This window comes from Melospiza melodia, chromosome 2 (assembly GCF_035770615.1).
Source record: "Melospiza melodia melodia isolate bMelMel2 chromosome 2, bMelMel2.pri, whole genome shotgun sequence".
In the NCBI taxonomy this organism is placed as follows: Eukaryota; Metazoa; Chordata; class Aves; order Passeriformes; family Passerellidae; genus Melospiza; species Melospiza melodia.
This window is the reverse complement of record NC_086195.1, coordinates 95818176-95835333: the sequence shown is the minus strand read 5'-3', so window position 1 is coordinate 95835333 and position 17158 is coordinate 95818176. Positions and strand designations below refer to the sequence as shown.

Here is a 17158-nt window from a genome sequence, read left to right as displayed (position 1 = left end):
GGAACTTCAAGAACCAGAAGAAGAGCAGCAGAGTCTAGGGTACAGTACAAGTGTACCCTGGACTCTGTTTTTCCTTTATATGAAGCAAATACTTAAATAAAAATTAGAAATTACCCTGGAAGTTGCAAGAGAGAACCCAAGAATGCCTCCAGTTTGGAAAATCAAGGTCTTGGCATTCCACTTGCATTTCATGTTGAAAACACATGTTGGATAGAATTTGGCCTTAGGGCATATTTGTATGAGAGTTTGAGAGTCTTATCTTGTGTTTTAGTCAAAGGAGATGCATACTTCATTAATTTAGTGGAATTTGGAAAGCTGTCTACCTGATGTCTCAAAAGAGGTGTAACAACAGAAGTACCTGGTATCCTGGAGAAGCATCTAAATAGTACTCAAGACATCATCAGCCTGAAATTTCAAGCTTTAACATAGAATTTGTGGAAAATTGGTTTCTTGTTAGAGAAGGGCTGAGGGCAAGGTGTGATACTCCAAAGCATCCAATTTGCACTGTATATGAAGGTATAAGCTATTAAGTCACGCCCACTTGTGCCGTGTGGTTGAAAAGAATACAAATCTGCATTTGAATGACTGCAGTCTGAGGCTGAGTCCTGCTGATATTATTTTTTGGAAAAAAGTAGGTGCAAAGTAGAAATTTCCTTCATCACTCTTTAAGGAAAGCGTGTAATTTCTGCCAGTATTGTACTTGTCAAGTACCAGGTCCCATTTGAATTTTATCCAGTAGTTTATCCAGTAGTTTATTCTATAGAATGCTCAGTCTGAAAATCAGCAAATAATTTGTCAAAATTATTTTAATCAAAATTTTTAACATTTTTTAGGAAGCATCTACCCTCTTCTCCCTGAATCAAGAAATTTGACAGAGGTGACTTTGGAGTAGTCACTGTGAAAGTACAGTTTTGCTTTGTATAAAAAATCCATTCCATTGTCGTTTTTCATGATGGAAAGCTTATTCTTCTTCAGTTATCCAACACAAGTATTTCTTCACAAGCTTTATGTGATAGTTTTTCCCCCCTTCTTTTGGTCACTCTCTATGGCAGTGATGCTGCAAACAGTGTCTGTGTGCCTGTGCAATTATTGCTGTAATCCCCATTTGTCTGTACTATGTAATACTTGGCAGCTCATTTTTTTCTTTCCAGCTCATTTTTTTCTTTCCTGAGTGCAGTCTGGATGTTTTCCCACTAAAAACAAATGAGCTGCAAAATTGCAGTTTTTGCCTCAGACCTTGTGAAGATGTTTGTAAGAGGGGACACTTTAATATATTATCAGAGTCAGGGTTCTGTGTAGCTGTTATGAATAAAACAGCTTTCTGCAATGAAGAATAGGTGCGCTTATGCAAATGTAGATTCTTAGAGCACTGAGAGATTACCAGTGTACATAGCTGATGTTAAAATAATGAAAAGGTAATCCCAAAATACTTTTGTTAAAAATGTATTGAACTTAACAGAGTTCTTTTGCTTAGTGTCTGAATATGCAAAATGTTTTTATTTCAAAACTCTGAAACTCATTGTTCTGTTTTAGCTTCACTGGAAGTTTTAGAGTACATGTTTATAATTCTAAATAAACAGTATTGTGCAGATATTAACCAGAATTTTTAAACCTAACTAAATAATGCAAATGTTGATAAGAATAAGAAAAATGCAACACTGTTACACAGGCAGCCTTGTTTTGATTGGTGTAGTGGCAGCATGAGAAAGAAGAAAATGTTGAAATTGTTTTAGAACTACAAATCGTAGCATACATTTTTGTAGAACAAGGTGATTTAGACATTTTGAATTCTTCCTACATGTGTATTCTTAAGATACATTTCTTGCTGAATTTATAATCCTCATTTGGGAGCAATTAGTATGCTTTTAATGTATTTATTCTGAATTTGCTTACTCTTCTGAATGAAATGTTCTAAATATGGAATGTGAAATACTTACTTGATTTGATAAATTAAGGTTAGTTAGGGGTTACAGTTTGAAAGCTTTTTTCTTTGTTTTTAAGATTCAGCTTTGTTTTTGCTAAGACTTCCATTTTAATGGAACTCTATTAACTTTTTTCATAGCAAGCAGTAAAAGAAAATATGAGGAGAAGGGAAGCAGAAGAAAAACAGAGACGTGCTAAAATAGCTAAGGAGAAGGCAGAAAAAGAAAAACTAGAGAGACAACAAAAGAAAAAACGCTTGTTAGAAATGAAAACAGGTAAGTGTTGTAGAAAATACATTTGACCAAGCATTTTACTGGAAATAAATCTTCTATTTTTTCATTATCTGAATGTGCTATGATAAAAAAAAAATAGATGAATGCTTTTTCATTGATCAAAGTTTTCAGCAAAGAGGTGTTTAAATTTGGGGTTTTTTTAATGAGCTTTCCTAATCGCCTGGAGTAATAAAATAACTCAAATTGCTGCTTTTTATCTTTCCCTTGGAATATATTGAACCTTGTGTGACCACGTGTAAGTTCAGTTATGCTCAAAACCCTTTATGTTACTTGAGAAAAGACATTTTCCAAATCACAAAGCCATTTTCTTTAACTAAAGTTACATACTCATTTTTGCTCTTTTATAAGACTAAGCTCTTCCTGAATTACTTGGTATTTTTCTTTGAGTATGTCAATTGTTATTTTAACAGGTCCCTACTGAAACACCTCAAAAACCCCTTCAGCCATGCATTTTAAAATTTACTGGTGCTATATTGTCTTTTGTACCAAAAGAGATGGCAGATGCTGTGAGTTTTCTGTTACTAAAAGAGGTGTCTGATGATCCTCTATATGCCTGTATTTTATCCTAGGCTGAGCTTCTGTAGTCCTTCAGAATGATACATGACTTACTGTGGAAATTGCCATGAGCTTCTCTTTTTCTTTTCCTGAGCAGATCTTGTTAAACAGTTCTCTACCTAAAGCCTGCTTGGCACTTTGGCATAAATGATTATCTGTCTCTTCCAGTTCTCACTAATAGCCAGAGTAAGTGTGCTTAGTTTCAGAGATGTTTCAGACCAAAAGTCTTTGATTCATTTTTATAAGCCTGTCCATGTTTTGAGTTGTGAGTTCTTGTGGGAAATAAGGCAGCTGCTCTCTGGACACAGAAATTCTAAGTACAATTCAAGACCCAATCTGAAAACCACCGGTGACAATCTTTTCAATGTTCACCGAAGATAGAGGAGGCTGCAGAAGACTAGGAAGGGGTAAAAGTGGTGTCTGTCTATATTTATGCGTGGTTGGAAATGTTTCACACAACATTTCTCTCAGACATTTCTCTCAGATTTCTCTCAGTATGTATGACTGATAGTATTTTGGATGAAAAATTGATAGTCTTTTAGTCCAAGTTAAAGCTGCTCTCAAGTCCTGTTCTTCACAATGTCATGTTCAATCTTCCCAGAATACAGGTGCCAACATTGGAGACTTACGTGTTATACACATATGTGTATGTAGGCCTCTGATTGTGAACCTTTCCACTTCAGCTGATGTGGCAGGGAACTAAGTACTTGTCCTCTACTTGTCTTTAAGTAGCTTGGGGTTTTGATATCATGCAAGTGTACAGAAAGATTTTTCTTCTCCTGTGAGTCATGGAAGGTTCAGTTTGAAATGGCTGCTCTAAACAGCAGATAGTAGAAGATGGTGTTAAGGTCACTTCAAGCTATAAATATCTTGAGCCTGATATTGAATAAATTGGCCACTGATGAGTTATAAGGTTTCTTGTGCCTTTTTGCAACATATTTTCAGGTCTACTAGAAAACTTGAATTTTGGGAGTGGGGAGGAAAGGACATGTGGTAGATTTGTTTGTCAAGGAGGACCACAACAAATGTGTGAAAAATGGGGTTGTTTGTTTTGGTTTTTAATGATGATAATTATTATTATTTTGACAGTCTTACCAAAATTATACTTACAGTATTTAATTGGAGGCATAATGAAGCTCTGATTTTTTGGAGTTACATAGCCAATTAAAAAAAAAAAACCATTATTTTTTCCTTTTTCCCTTTTTTTTCCTAGCTATGATTTGTTCATTTAAAGGCTGTCTTCTCATTAAGAATCTGTAAATCAGTCATGTCTGATCTTCTAAAAAATTCATAACCAGATCCTCTGTCTGTCAAAATACCAAAACACTCTTACCTGAAGTGTGACTGTGGAGTAACTGATTTTTGCTGCCTGTTATTTCTTTATATGGTGACTAGATCACATGTTAGATTTGTAGGAACATTATTTCAAATATTGCTCGAGTAAAAATCATTGATATAACCAACCCAGAAGTTATTTTTGGGGTTTCAAAGAGGTGTATACTTAGTAGAAGAGAAAAGATGGGAGCATATATACTAAATAGTTCTTCAATGTTTTTAATGTTTTTTTTTTCTCAGTGGATAGATCATAGTGTATTCTACACCTCAACTCTTTTTTTGTTTTTTTTTTTTTGTTACATGGCATTTTAGCTGAAAATGATTTGATGATTAGGAATGGCTGTGAATCCCTGTACTATGTGCTACTTCATGATTTCTTAATTGTTTCTCTTAAACTTCTTTTAAATACTCTAAGAAGCAGTGTCAGCAAAAAACAATAAAAAAATAATCCAATCCCATTTTACTGGACTGACAGTCATTAGCAGCACTGGTTGTGCTATTGTCTTACCCTTGTCACTATAATGTGTTCTTAGTACCTATCAATCACTACCTCTTCATAGTGTCCAAAATTTAATGTCAGGATAAAATCCCATGGAGTTGATACTGTAGTGTTGGTGATCATGCCTACCAATGATGTTTCTAGTTGACAAGATGACATACTGAAATTTCAGAGGTTTTCTACAAGGGAAGCTAGAACTGAAATAGATTTTTTTTCCTACTCTACTATCTCACTTTCTTTCTCTAGGCACAGTTTTGGACTTTATTCTTTTATAAAATGGTTTAATTTCTAGATTGTTCAAATCCTCTTGTTGATTAGCTCCCCTGGCCACAGCAATGCCTTTGATTTTCTCTTGCTTAGCTGCTGCTCCTTTTCTTGAGGTAAAAGCAATCTTTCAGTGCTTGAGGTTGTGCTTTTATTCAGTGACTGTTAATTAGCCATTAGTGACTACTTTATGATTCTAGAACTTCTCCTTCAGCCTTCATACCTTTCCAGAACTTCTCCTTCATACCTTTCAAGACCGGAGGAGCCATCCAGTGCTTAAACAGGATTTTTATCATCATCTTAAGCTTGCATTGTTAACCATTGGTCTCATTTACTGCACAGATATCTAACCTTCCCCAGATTCTGCTTTGTTCTTGAAGTCCTTTTCTTTGGGTTTCTTCATCTTTCATTTGCTTTTGGAAGCTATTTGAAGAGGAGGGATTGTTGCCTGTCTTGCTACCTTTGGCTGCACGAGGTGGAGGAAACTAATTTTGCATAAAAGTAATCTACATGATACTGCAAAAGTTTTAAGTTATTTAGGGTTATTTGCTGACTTTTTTCCATTAACAAAAACTTAATATTGAGTCATAGAATAATAGAATGCTAGGGGGTTGGAATGGAAAATAAACCCCCAACCCCTCTGCCATGTGCAGGGACACTTACATCGTAAAGTAATATGTAACAAAATATAAATTTTATTAAAATATACCCAGTATGTGACTTGAGTCATTAATTTGCATACAGCGTGTTAGGACTGTATTTATACCAGTTTTGTATGAACTACAACAAAAAAAATGAAGACTACAAAGGTCATATTAATCCAAAAAAACCCCCAATCTGGATTAAAGGTAACTCCTCAGTTTTAGTTTAAACTAATTTCTTCAGGATGAAAACAATAATTTTGTTAGTAGTAATAGACATTTGTGACAAATATGAGTTCCAAGGCAGTCCTGTAATATATTGGCCTTCTCACAAACTATAAATAATCTTTCTTAGCCTGTGTTGTGCATTTGATATGCAGGTGACAACTGAGCCATCTAGATCCCAGGTATACTCTGTCCATGCTTCTATATCAGGCTTCTTTTGCCATACTGTTGCACTGTATCAGTGTTGATATGGTCATTTTCTCAAATTAGATAAACACATACACTTTGTGATAAGTCTTTGTGAAGTTTAATTTTTTTATATATCTCAGATATACATGTATTAATATTTTATAGTTTGTGAAGTGTGTAGTATTTAATGAATATGCAGTACAGCATGTTTTAGGAAAACCTGAAACATTTTAGGTAGTCTTTACAATATATATTAACTTCTGCTAATAAGACCACAGATTTCTGTTATTATATGGAATAGTTTCATTTGCCCTCTTGCAAATTGTTTTTGAGATTTGGACCTGCAACAAGTGTCAGATTTACACACCTCTAAAGTGTAGTTTGCTAAAAGTCTCTATCGCTACTTTACATCTTAGCAACACCTTCATGTCCTAGTGGTCACAGCTCAAATAGCTCACTGATAAAGAGGGCTGTGAGTCTTCAGTTTACATAGTAAAAAGTACCAGCTTCATATTTTCCTTTCAGCTCCATCCTAACTTGAAAAGTAAGTGGAATTCAGTAAACATTTTGACTAAGTAGTGAGTGATACTTAGCATTTTGAAATTTATGTTAATAAAATCTGTCCACTGAATATTCTCTAGACTACAAAATTATACTCATCGTGAGATACTTTACTTGCTTTTGTGAAGCCAAATCAAACTATCACACACTACTCTTCCAAAGGTAAATATCCAGTGAAAGGGGATCTTTATGTAAATGCCACTTGTCTGCATACTATTAACATTCAGATACATACTTCCTCATGCTGTTCAGATTCTTAGTAGAAGCACACCAATCAATTATTTTGATCTTATCAGAATGTAAAGAATTGTATAGCTGAGATAAGAGCAGCTAAATTTATTGCAATATAATTGAGAACTCCATCATTGTGGCATCTTCATTGTGTCTTACTTTGAATGCTATTTAAGTAACAAGCCACTATTATCAGTGGTTATTTACAAAGATTGCCCTTTTCTTGCATAAAAGCAGTGAAGTAATGCCAAAATGGAATATCTGATTTCCAATATAGCATATTAGTTTGTTCTCAGTTGTGTCATTCAGTTTCATTTTTATCATCATGATCTAGTTTTAAATAAGTTTTAGTTCATTTAAACAGTTATGACCTTATTTGCAGTCAATTTTGCAGCATTTATTTTTGCAGAGGTTTTATATTGTTTATCTCGTTTTGGAAAAAAACAAAACAAAACACATTCCTGTCTCACAAACTTGCTAAGAGCATTTTAGGCTTTGGTTCTTCAAATATTTACTGCTTTATTATTGTCTGCTAAGTTGAGCAATATGAATATTTTCATTAGTTCTGTAGTGTTCTGCAAAACAAAAGGACACCATGGATGCCAGTACTGATAGTTTAAAAAATAAAAGTAGTAAATGTAATTAGGTAATTAAAGTTCAGGTTCCAACAGATAAAATGCTTGCCTTTAAAATAAATTAAAAATCCCCAAAGCTATTTATATTAGTAGGTACTCTCAAAGACCCTACTTTACCTGCTTAGCTCAAGTTCGTAAGGCCTCCATTTTATTAATTTGTTCTCACTAGAGTAAGAGATTCAATACTCCTCAAGAGTACTTTTTTCCTCTGAGGGGAGTGAAGGACTGCAAAAGTCATTGAAATGACATCATTAGTTTCTAACATATGTTGGCAATTTGTTTTTTCAAAATTTCTACTGGGATAATATCCTGAAAAAATACAGATTTTTGGACAATAGTATGTATATTACTAGCTTTTGGGGATTTAGGAGTATGTTTCATTCAACTAAATTAGTAAATTTAGTTGTAAAGGGGATATAAGATCTGACAATAATATATAAGAAGAAGTCCTAATATCCTACAAGCATTTGGTGTAAGTTATTTTCTCCAGGTAGTTTCCCCTTTCGGAATTTCAAGTGCTCCACTCAAGTTGGTTCCTCCCTGGTGCTGGTAACTTTTTCCTCTTGTTCCCTGATTGCCTCCACTTATCCTCAAATTGGGCCCTCTTCACCAAGAGGATTCCTGAGGTCACTTTCTGTTATTTGAATTCATTCTTAAGAATCACTTTTATTAGGAAGCCAGTGGGAAATAACTCTTTTCCATAACTGTGAGGAGTGTAAGCTCTTCCTCTTATGTTAAATTACAGTGGCAGAAGCAGAAAGAACTCTGAGACCTTTCAGAGTTGCTTACTCAGTATTTACTCATGTTAATATTTACTGGACAGTTGGTAGAGTAGATCTAATTTTTGCATAATGTCTGTTTACAAAAAGAAAAAAGAACAAAAAGAAAGTCATACATATGAGGAAGGGGATGTGAGACGTTGGCCACAAATCCACCAGAAAGGAGTTATCACTTGATACTTCCCTAAGTATGGAGGTTATTTTTCAGCTACAATTGCATTGTTTTGACAGTAAAGTATAAATCTGAGTAAATTAGCAAGAACATCCAGATGTTCCCTCAAGAATAATTGGCACATACATGCTTGAAAAAGGTTCCAGAGAATGATAAAATACAGGTATGTTTAATAAAAAAAATAATCTAAGAGACTCAATGTGATACATCTGATGTAAAACATCTGCAGAAGCCACAGCAAAAGATGAGATACAGCAAAACCTTATCTGTTCACAGAATTTGATGTTTTTAGTGCAAAAAAATTGAACTGATCTGAATGTATATTAATCTAATCAACAACTAATCGTCACAGCTTGTGCTCTAACAAGATGTCAAAGGTGTTAAGTCTTCTGGAACATGGAGGTTCATGCACTTATTTGCAGCCCATGGGCTCAGAATGCAGCAACTGCTGTTAGTTTGTACTATGTAGAAGCTCTAAAAGAGCAAGTTGTTTAGAAGAAACAATTATTTTCCTTCTGAAAATTTTGCTTAGAAGTGGAATCTTTGGAGATAGCAGCTGAAAAGCATTTGTGAAACTGAGGTTTACACAAAGCCCAAGGGAAAATAAATAACAGCTGTATTTGGAAGACAGAAAAATAATTAGAACAAACAGAACTGTTGAAAAAAATTAAGGGTCAATAAAGAAATGTCTGTAGATGAATATTCTCATAAGGCTTGCCATTTATGTTATAGCGGGAGAATTTCTCAACAAATGTGAAAACAATGCTGCAAACTTAAAATGGCATTACCATGAAAAACAATTACAATCTCCGGAGACATCTTTGAGATTAAGAGCTCTAACAGCTCTAATGTTTGTACAGATAGTAGGTTTTGATTTAAGTAGGCATTTCCTAATCCAAATACTGCCTCACATCTCCTCTGTAAGGAAGTAGACATCAGAGTCCTCTAGAGTCTCACTCCTGCTATATGATGCTTTTATTCTTTCCGGTTTTTTTCTGTATCATAAAAAGTTTCTTTTCTCAAGTTGCAGAGGAAGGGAGGAATAAATATCCTTACCAAAGCGTTGGAGGATATGCTTTATTTTTACTTTCCTCAGTTCAAGGTTGTAAAAGAGCCAAGAACCTGCTCTGTAATTGTTGGAAAGCTAGCTGATGGGAAGGTCATGTCTCTGACTCTTCCTTCAAACTGAGTCTGCTGCTGCTTCTATTACTATGTTGTTTGCTTATCTTCACTCAGCAATACCTCAATGGTTGTACAGAAGTACAGCCTTGTTACTGCATACCAAATATTCTTGCTCTGAAGCTTGCTGACAAAGTAACTTGATTTCTCTGGCAGCTTCTCCCTCTTGAAGACTACTAAAATCAAATACAAAGTCGTTAACAGCTGGAGACCAAGAGACCATTCTAGAAATGTAATTATATATTTATCCTGTCCTTTGTATAAATGTTTGGTATTGGCTACTAGTGCACAAAGGATGCAGGGGTAGGTGGGCTGTTGGTCTGATTTTTCTGGGTATTCTTAGGCATTTTCACCTACCCAACCCAAGACCAAAGGGTCTTTCCCACCCAAAGCTGCTCAGAAATTTTCCTTAGAGTAAGCTCAGTCATTCAGTCCAGTCTGAACTTTATCGCTCCACCCATGAAAAAAATATTTAACCTGAAAATTTTCTTGAGCCCCTTATCTCTGTAGCACAACTTTCAGTATGAGCAATCAATGTGTATATTTTCTAATCGATTGCCTGTTTATAAATTTAAATGGAAACAATACTGGACTCAATAAGCTTCTTCAGAGGCACACAGTAACCAAGAAATAAGATGTTCACACATACCTACAGAGGTGTATTATGTCCAGCTCCATATATTCTTTTAAGAAGCTGTGTTCAATAATAATGCTCCTATAGTTGTTCTTCCTGCTTTCTAAATGAAATTGTAATAGATTCATCTTAATAATAGATGTTTGTATTTTTTTCCTCCTGTGAAACAAAACTAGTGAAAATACCTGTTTTTTGGCTAATCTGGAAAGCAGATTGGTTGTATTCTTGTCAGTGTCATTGGAGTTGTCATGTGTAAGCAAAATGGGAAACTCCTTAATAGTAAAACATGTTGACTGACTTCTTCATCTGTAATCAATAGAATCAACAGTTCTTGCTATTAGCTGTCCTTTCAAATCATAGCTGTAGATAATACGAGTGCATAAGTCTGATCTGTTTTGGTTATAAGTGGTTAGATAAAACTAAAAGAAACTTAACATTGTTCTCAATTTAGCAGCTTTTTTCCCCACTGAAAGGCACAGCATCCATAGCAAATAGGAAAGGGCTATGAAAAGACTGAGACTTTTAAATGGCTGTTAAAAACATTAGCAGGTAATGCAATATAAAATGCATTTCTAGACTATCCTGTATTGTTGAGTTGGTGAAAGAGTAGGTGTGTATGCAGAATTCAGTGGACTTAGTGAAAAGGTAACCTCTTTGTAATCAGTTTGTGCTCACTGCCTACTGTCCTCTCTGGGCATCTCTAAGATGAGGGATGTAGTCCCCTTTACACCCCACACTGTTCCCCACAGGTGTTTATATATATTAAGCCCCCTCCTTTCAGGCTGAGCAGCCCTAGCTCTCTCAGTGTGTTCTCCTATGAGAGATGCTCTAACCTCTTTAGCATATTTGTGGCCCTTGACTTTGCTTGGATATGTCTGTCTCCCTTGTACAGGGGTGCCAGAGCTGGGCTCTGCACTGCAGATGTGTCTCACCAGTGCTGAGAAGAGGGGAAGATGCCCTCTTGGGACCTGCTGGCAATGCTTTTCTTTGGTCATCTTTGCCACAGAGCCACAATACCTATGATCAGTATGTTGTCCACCAGAGTCCCCAATTATTTTTTTAAAGATGCTTTCCAGCTAGTTAGCCCCTCATCAGTGCTCCTGGATGAGGTTTCACCTCATCACATGCAGGTCTTTTGTTGGAGCTTCTTAGGATGCTTATGTGTCGAGCTGTTCAAGGTTCTTCTGAATGGGTCAGCCATTATTTTGAATTTTGCACAATATGCAAACTTGATCAGACTGCACTCTATTCCATCATTCACGTCATGAACAAAGATATAATAAGTATTATCCCCAGTATCAAGTCCTGGAGTACACAATTTCAAAGGCTTAGCTTTCTGTTAATTCTTTTATAAGTCCAGTTTACCTAGATGTCTTTCAGAAACACTTGCTTTGAGAGTCATTCTACTGTATCTGGCACCAATATAAATAAAACTGGATAATCTCTGTGGAAAACTCAGTGTGAGTTTACAGTGGTTTTTTTCTGTTGTCATAGAAAGAAGGGACTTACAGACTCACAATGAACATCAGAAATGTTTTATTAACATTTTTATTAAAATGTTCAATATTAAGATGATTTCACTCTCAGTCCTGTTATTTAAATGAGAAATTGTAATCCAGCTGAGATGCAAGAATTGGTACCTTACACCACTGAACTATTTTTGTATGTCGTAAAGAGCCACCTCTTACCACAGCTTACCTTTTGGTTTGTCATATGAGCAATCTCAAATTAAATTTGTGTTAAGTATCAACCTTAATTACAGCAGCTGATTTGAAAGGGACAGCTGTCTTTCAGACTTCATGAAGAGTGGAGTTCATTTTGAATTTAACTTGTTTTAAGCTCTCTGGAGCTTGGAGCCCTCTTTGTTATTATGATTAGAGTCAAAATGTATCTATTTCTAAATCATAAAAGCACTCTAGGACAGCTCAACAATGGGCCAGTTTATCAAGAGCAAACAAGATGGCATGAAACCCACTCTTCTCAGCTCAATTTGTGGAATAGGTGCATCAGTCATTAGGAGAAATCATACTTTTTTAGATTATACTTGCCAAGGGCTCTGAACCACTATCAAAGGCTTTCTACTTTGTGTTGGGCATAAGTAAGAAATTTAACTCTTCTGATACTGTACTACAGTGTTGATTTGAAATGTGAGGTATGTGTGTGCATGTGTTTTGCTTTTGGAAGGGCTGTTATGTGTCCTTCGCCTGAAGTCACTGCAAATAATGATACTTTTCTTAAGTTTCGTTTAATACTTCTAAACGTAAAAGGAGCTGTCCTTTCAGCCAATCCATTCAAGGCACACTTGGCACCTGTTTCTGCTTTTAACTGTACACTGGAAATTTTCTTTTTCTTACTGTATTGTAACAAGGTTCTTCCAAAATTTTATCAGTGTCAAAGGAACCCCTGTGTTCTGGGTCATGGCTGTAGTTTGTGCACTGTTATTGAAAGTCAGACTGATAGCCATGTATTCCTTAAGTCACCTGTCAATGAAGATTACCTGGTTGCTGCTATGGCTTTACCCAGAAAAAATTTAACGCCTTATAAAAAGTTACCAGAAAAAATTTAAAGCCTTATAAAAAGTTCAAGTTGAAGTCTACATATCCCATGCATTTTCTTGACAAAGTTGCTCTTATCATCCACCCACAGATCCTTTATAAAATTGTATCTGAATTTCATTGGAATGAAGGCTCAGAGTTTAGGTAGTCATTTTTAAATGACAACCAAAATGTTTCAATGTTACATTGAAACATTAAGTTTGCTTTATATGTTTATGTTTACAATGTAAAAGCCTTCAAAAAGTCTTCTACCCTGATCATATACATGGCTAAAAAATCTAGAAATTGTTCACATCAGCACTATGAATACTGCACAGAATCTGGCTGCCTTACACACTGAGGATGAAAAGATGGACCCCATATCCAAAACATTAGAGCCCACTGCTGCACTGATGGCTTCAATTATTTTTCTCCCTGGGATCTGCTGTTCTGCTTCCTGGAGCCTAAGTCATTCAAAATAATGCATGCCTAAAGCTTTCCTCTTGTGATTTTGTTCAGAGAATGTTACTTCAAATTTAGATGAAGGCCTTTAGTCAGCTGAGCAATGCTTTGTAGCCTGCATTAATCAAAATCAGTCCTTAACTTGTAAAAGCAAATATAAAGGACTTCTCATGATGTCTTTAAAGTAAAGGTATAACAATAATAAAATTCAGAGATATAACTTTCTTTTGTCCTTCCTTGTGCAAATAGTCTGGAAACATCTTAGCTGTCACTGTCCCAAGCCTGGCAATCATTTGCCTCTGAATTTTTTGTATGTAAATCCACAAGACAGGAGGGAGCTAAACCTTGAAGTAGGCTGTGAAGGGCTTGCATTTTAGTCAGTGAAAAACTGGGTGAAGTATGTCTAACTTGAATTATGTCCTGAGCTGAAGAGAAAGGAAAAAACCAGTGTGTATTCTAGCAAACAAGAGTAAAAAATCATCAATTCTGGTATTTGCTGAATTGAGCGGATTTAATTCTTAAGATGAGGAAAACAAATCCAATACCCTCAGCGCTCCAAGTTTGTTGTTGGTATATACGAAGGTTTGAGTGCTGCCAGGAAGTCATGTCAAAGATGAAACGAAGATAATTAAACTCAGCTAACCAGCTGAAGCTGACTTCAGGAGTGGCCCTTGAAGTGTTTTGCATCCTTTTCCTTCTGTAGCAGGTATGGAATCTGTAAGGTCTCTTTTTAATGTAAGTATTTGTCCAAGTTGTGTGGTTTTACTTTCACACGAAACTTAGTGTTTAGCTTTAGGAGCTGGTCCTTTTCATTACCTGCAGTATAACAAAAAGCTGCACATAGTTGCAATGCCATAAATAAAGACAGGTAGAAGATGATAGTCAAGATTCCTGTAGCTAAATCTCATAAGTGTACAGCTTGAGTAAGCAACATCAACAGTAACCATGCTAAAGAATCCATGGTTTGCTTTTCTGAAACTTCTTGGTATTTTCCTTTGTGAGAAGAGTAGCTGAATAAAGCTTTGATTCTGTGAAAAAGGAAACAGGCATGTTATTATGTTTTCTCCTGGTAAAATGAACTTTTGGAGTCCTGGTGTTCTGTGGTTTATTTTATATTGGACAGGTTCAGGGAACTGTAAAAATAAAGCATTTTTCATCCAAAATAAGATTGTTACAACACTCTTTTTTTAAAACCACATTGCTAATGGTATTTGTGATTCTATCATGTCAGTGGACTACTGCTTCTGGGATTATGGTATATATAATTTGTTCTTTATAAGTACATGAAATGCAGGTGTCACTACTAACTGCAGTATCTGTTGCTATCATTATAAGACATTATAGGTGCACATGTAAAGCTAATGATACTCACTGCACTAGAAGAGCAGGGTCTTTAATATTCTTAACATTTTTAAAGATGTAATTATGAAATTAGGTAGTTTATATCTGACTTGGCACTGAAATGTCAAGGGCAAGACTCATCGGCTACTTTGGAAAGTTTACTTCTCCTTTAGATGGTATTTAAAAGACAGTTGTATGAGTTTTAATTAGGTATGATATTAAAAAGTGTTTAAATCTTCTATTCTGCAATTGAGGGAAAAGAGATCATTTAAATCATAAAAGGGTATCTTTCTCAAAGGAATTACTGTGGACTATGTAACTGTCTGCAAGCCAACCAGAATTCCTAGTTCTGTGGTGTCAAAAGATTGATGCACTTGACTAATTAGGAAGCTGGTTGGGACTGGTGCCAGTCATCTGCAGCAGCTTGTGAAAGCCGATTTAAAGGCCCCTTAGGAAAAGTTAATATCGAGCAGTATTTGTGACTCTTGTACTGGCATGGTAGCAACATTGTATACGGCTCTCCCAAGGTAATTTAAAAGATTTCTCACATAGTGCATGGTATACTCTCATTTCTTAATCTTCCCATCATAGGCACTTGGACAACATTATTAATAGTGTGGGTACTGATAGTTACCTGCATAGCTTAGCAGCATTTGTCACAGTCAGCTGCTTATATAGGTATCAGAAACTAGAATTTGGAGCCTACTGAAGTTACACAAGTTTGAAAACCATGCTTTCTACATGTTTTGGGTACAGAGATTGTTAAGTATGTGCTTTTATTTGCAGTGGTTAGCTTGTTTCAATACATCCATGTATACAGAGCAAGTATTAAATTAGTTTTTTTCATTCAAGTTTCAGTCTTATACAATTTATTCTTCTAATACTGTTTTGCATGTCAATGGAAGCACTAATCTATAATCCACTTTGTGACTACCAGAATATTTCAGATAAGTGTGAAAAACAGATAGTGCATGTAAATGTTACAGATTTACTCCAAGAAGTTGTGGGTTTGCAATATTTCTGTTGCATTATTTTAAATCTTCTTTTTTAAAAAAAATATTTGATTAGCCTTTTATAGTAATCAGGGTTTTTTATACTGAAAATTGTTAGTTTTTGAAATTACTATGAAATCTGTAGTAGTCTTGGACAGACTTAAGAGGAAATAGATGACATGCTGAAATATCATTGAAATTTTTCTTCTGTTATTCCTATTTCCTAAAATAAAACTTATTAACTCTTTTCCATAGACATGAACGGTATCATTTTGGTGACTGTGATACTATTCAGTATTGTTTGAATTGCCATTACCTAAAATGCTTATAAGCTTTCCTCCAGCATTTATGTTTTTCACGTTTCTTAATGTAACTAATGTCTTGGCTCAAAATTTCTTCAGGCATGTTGGTTTGAAACTATTCACTGACTATATTCATTCTAGACATCAGTATTTTATAGACTTGCATGACATCAGATGGAGAAAGTTAAACAAGTAACAAAAAACCCCCTACCAAACCAACAAGAAAAAAAGACACCACAAAAACCAACCCCAAACCAAAACAAAACAAAAAACAAAACCAAAACAAAACAAAATCCAAACTTGAACAAAAAAATAGGAAGCCAAAGACATAGCCTGAGTGATTTTTTATAAGGTGTATTCCAAGCCCTACTAATATGTGTGATAGTCCATTAGTTATAAGAGAGCAAACTCCAGTGTAATAAATAAAGCATGTTATAGCAAACACAAAGAAAAATAGAAAACATTCTATATTTCAGTCTTCATGTTTATTCTATACCTGCCATAAATATAAATGTTAGGCAAAATTATTATTTATTTGCTAATTTTCACTTATTTGGTTTTGTATGTAGCACTTTTGTCTAAGGTTGAAAACTAGTCTGGTAGTGCAGAGTATAGAGAAAGGAGAAGAACTAAGGGTTACTGTTTCCTGGATAAAAAGCTGGCTGGATGGCTGAGCCCAGAGAGTGGTGGTGAGTAGAGTTACATCCAGCTGATGGCTGGCCATGAGTAGCCCTCCACAGGGCTGTCCTGTTTAGTATTTTTCAGTAATCTGGATGAGGGAATTGTGTGCCCCCTCAGTCAGTTTGCAGATGACACCAAGCTGGGTGACAACTGTTGAATTGCTGGAGGACAGAAAGGCTCTGCAGGAGGATCTGAACAAACTGGATCAGTGGACTGAGGCCAGCTGTATGAGGTTCAACAAAGCCAACTGGTGGGTCCTGAATGTGGGTCACAGCAATCCCCTGCAGGCTGGTGGTAGAGTGGCTGCAAAGCTGCCCTGTGGAAAAGGCCCTGGGGGTGTTGATTGACAGCAGCTGAAAGTGAGCCAGTATGTGCTCAGGTGGCCAATAAGGCCACTGGCACCCTGGTTTGTGTCAGCAATAGTGTGGCCGGCAGGACCAGGGCAGTGATTGTCCCCCTGTACTCAGCATCTTGTTATATGCAGCAGGTGGTTTAGATCCTGATTTGCATATTCACTGTTAGCGAAAACTGCTGACTCTATCCAAGAGGTGTGTTGACCTAGGGAGTTTTGCCCAGTGGGGTATAATGAGATTTCTATCATGGAAATCTTTATTCCTCCATGGAGGTTTTTTTGTTGTATAGTTAATCCCTGGGCTCTGTTCTTTGTCCTCCCATGCATACATAGAATGGGGTAACAAGGTTAAAAAATAGAACACTTTCTGATGTGTTTA

At 35.7% G+C, this 17158-nt stretch overlaps 1 protein-coding gene across 1 annotated transcript in view; it reads left to right on the top strand.

The window, feature by feature from the left end:
- Positions 1-17158, top strand: part of DIAPH3 (diaphanous related formin 3) — a 195772-nt gene that overhangs the window by 121985 nt on the left and 56629 nt on the right. The window contains exon 25 of the mRNA XM_063150337.1: positions 2063-2198. Within this exon, the coding sequence (XP_063006407.1) occupies positions 2063-2198 (136 nt within the window). The remainder of the gene's footprint in view (positions 1-2062; positions 2199-17158) is intronic.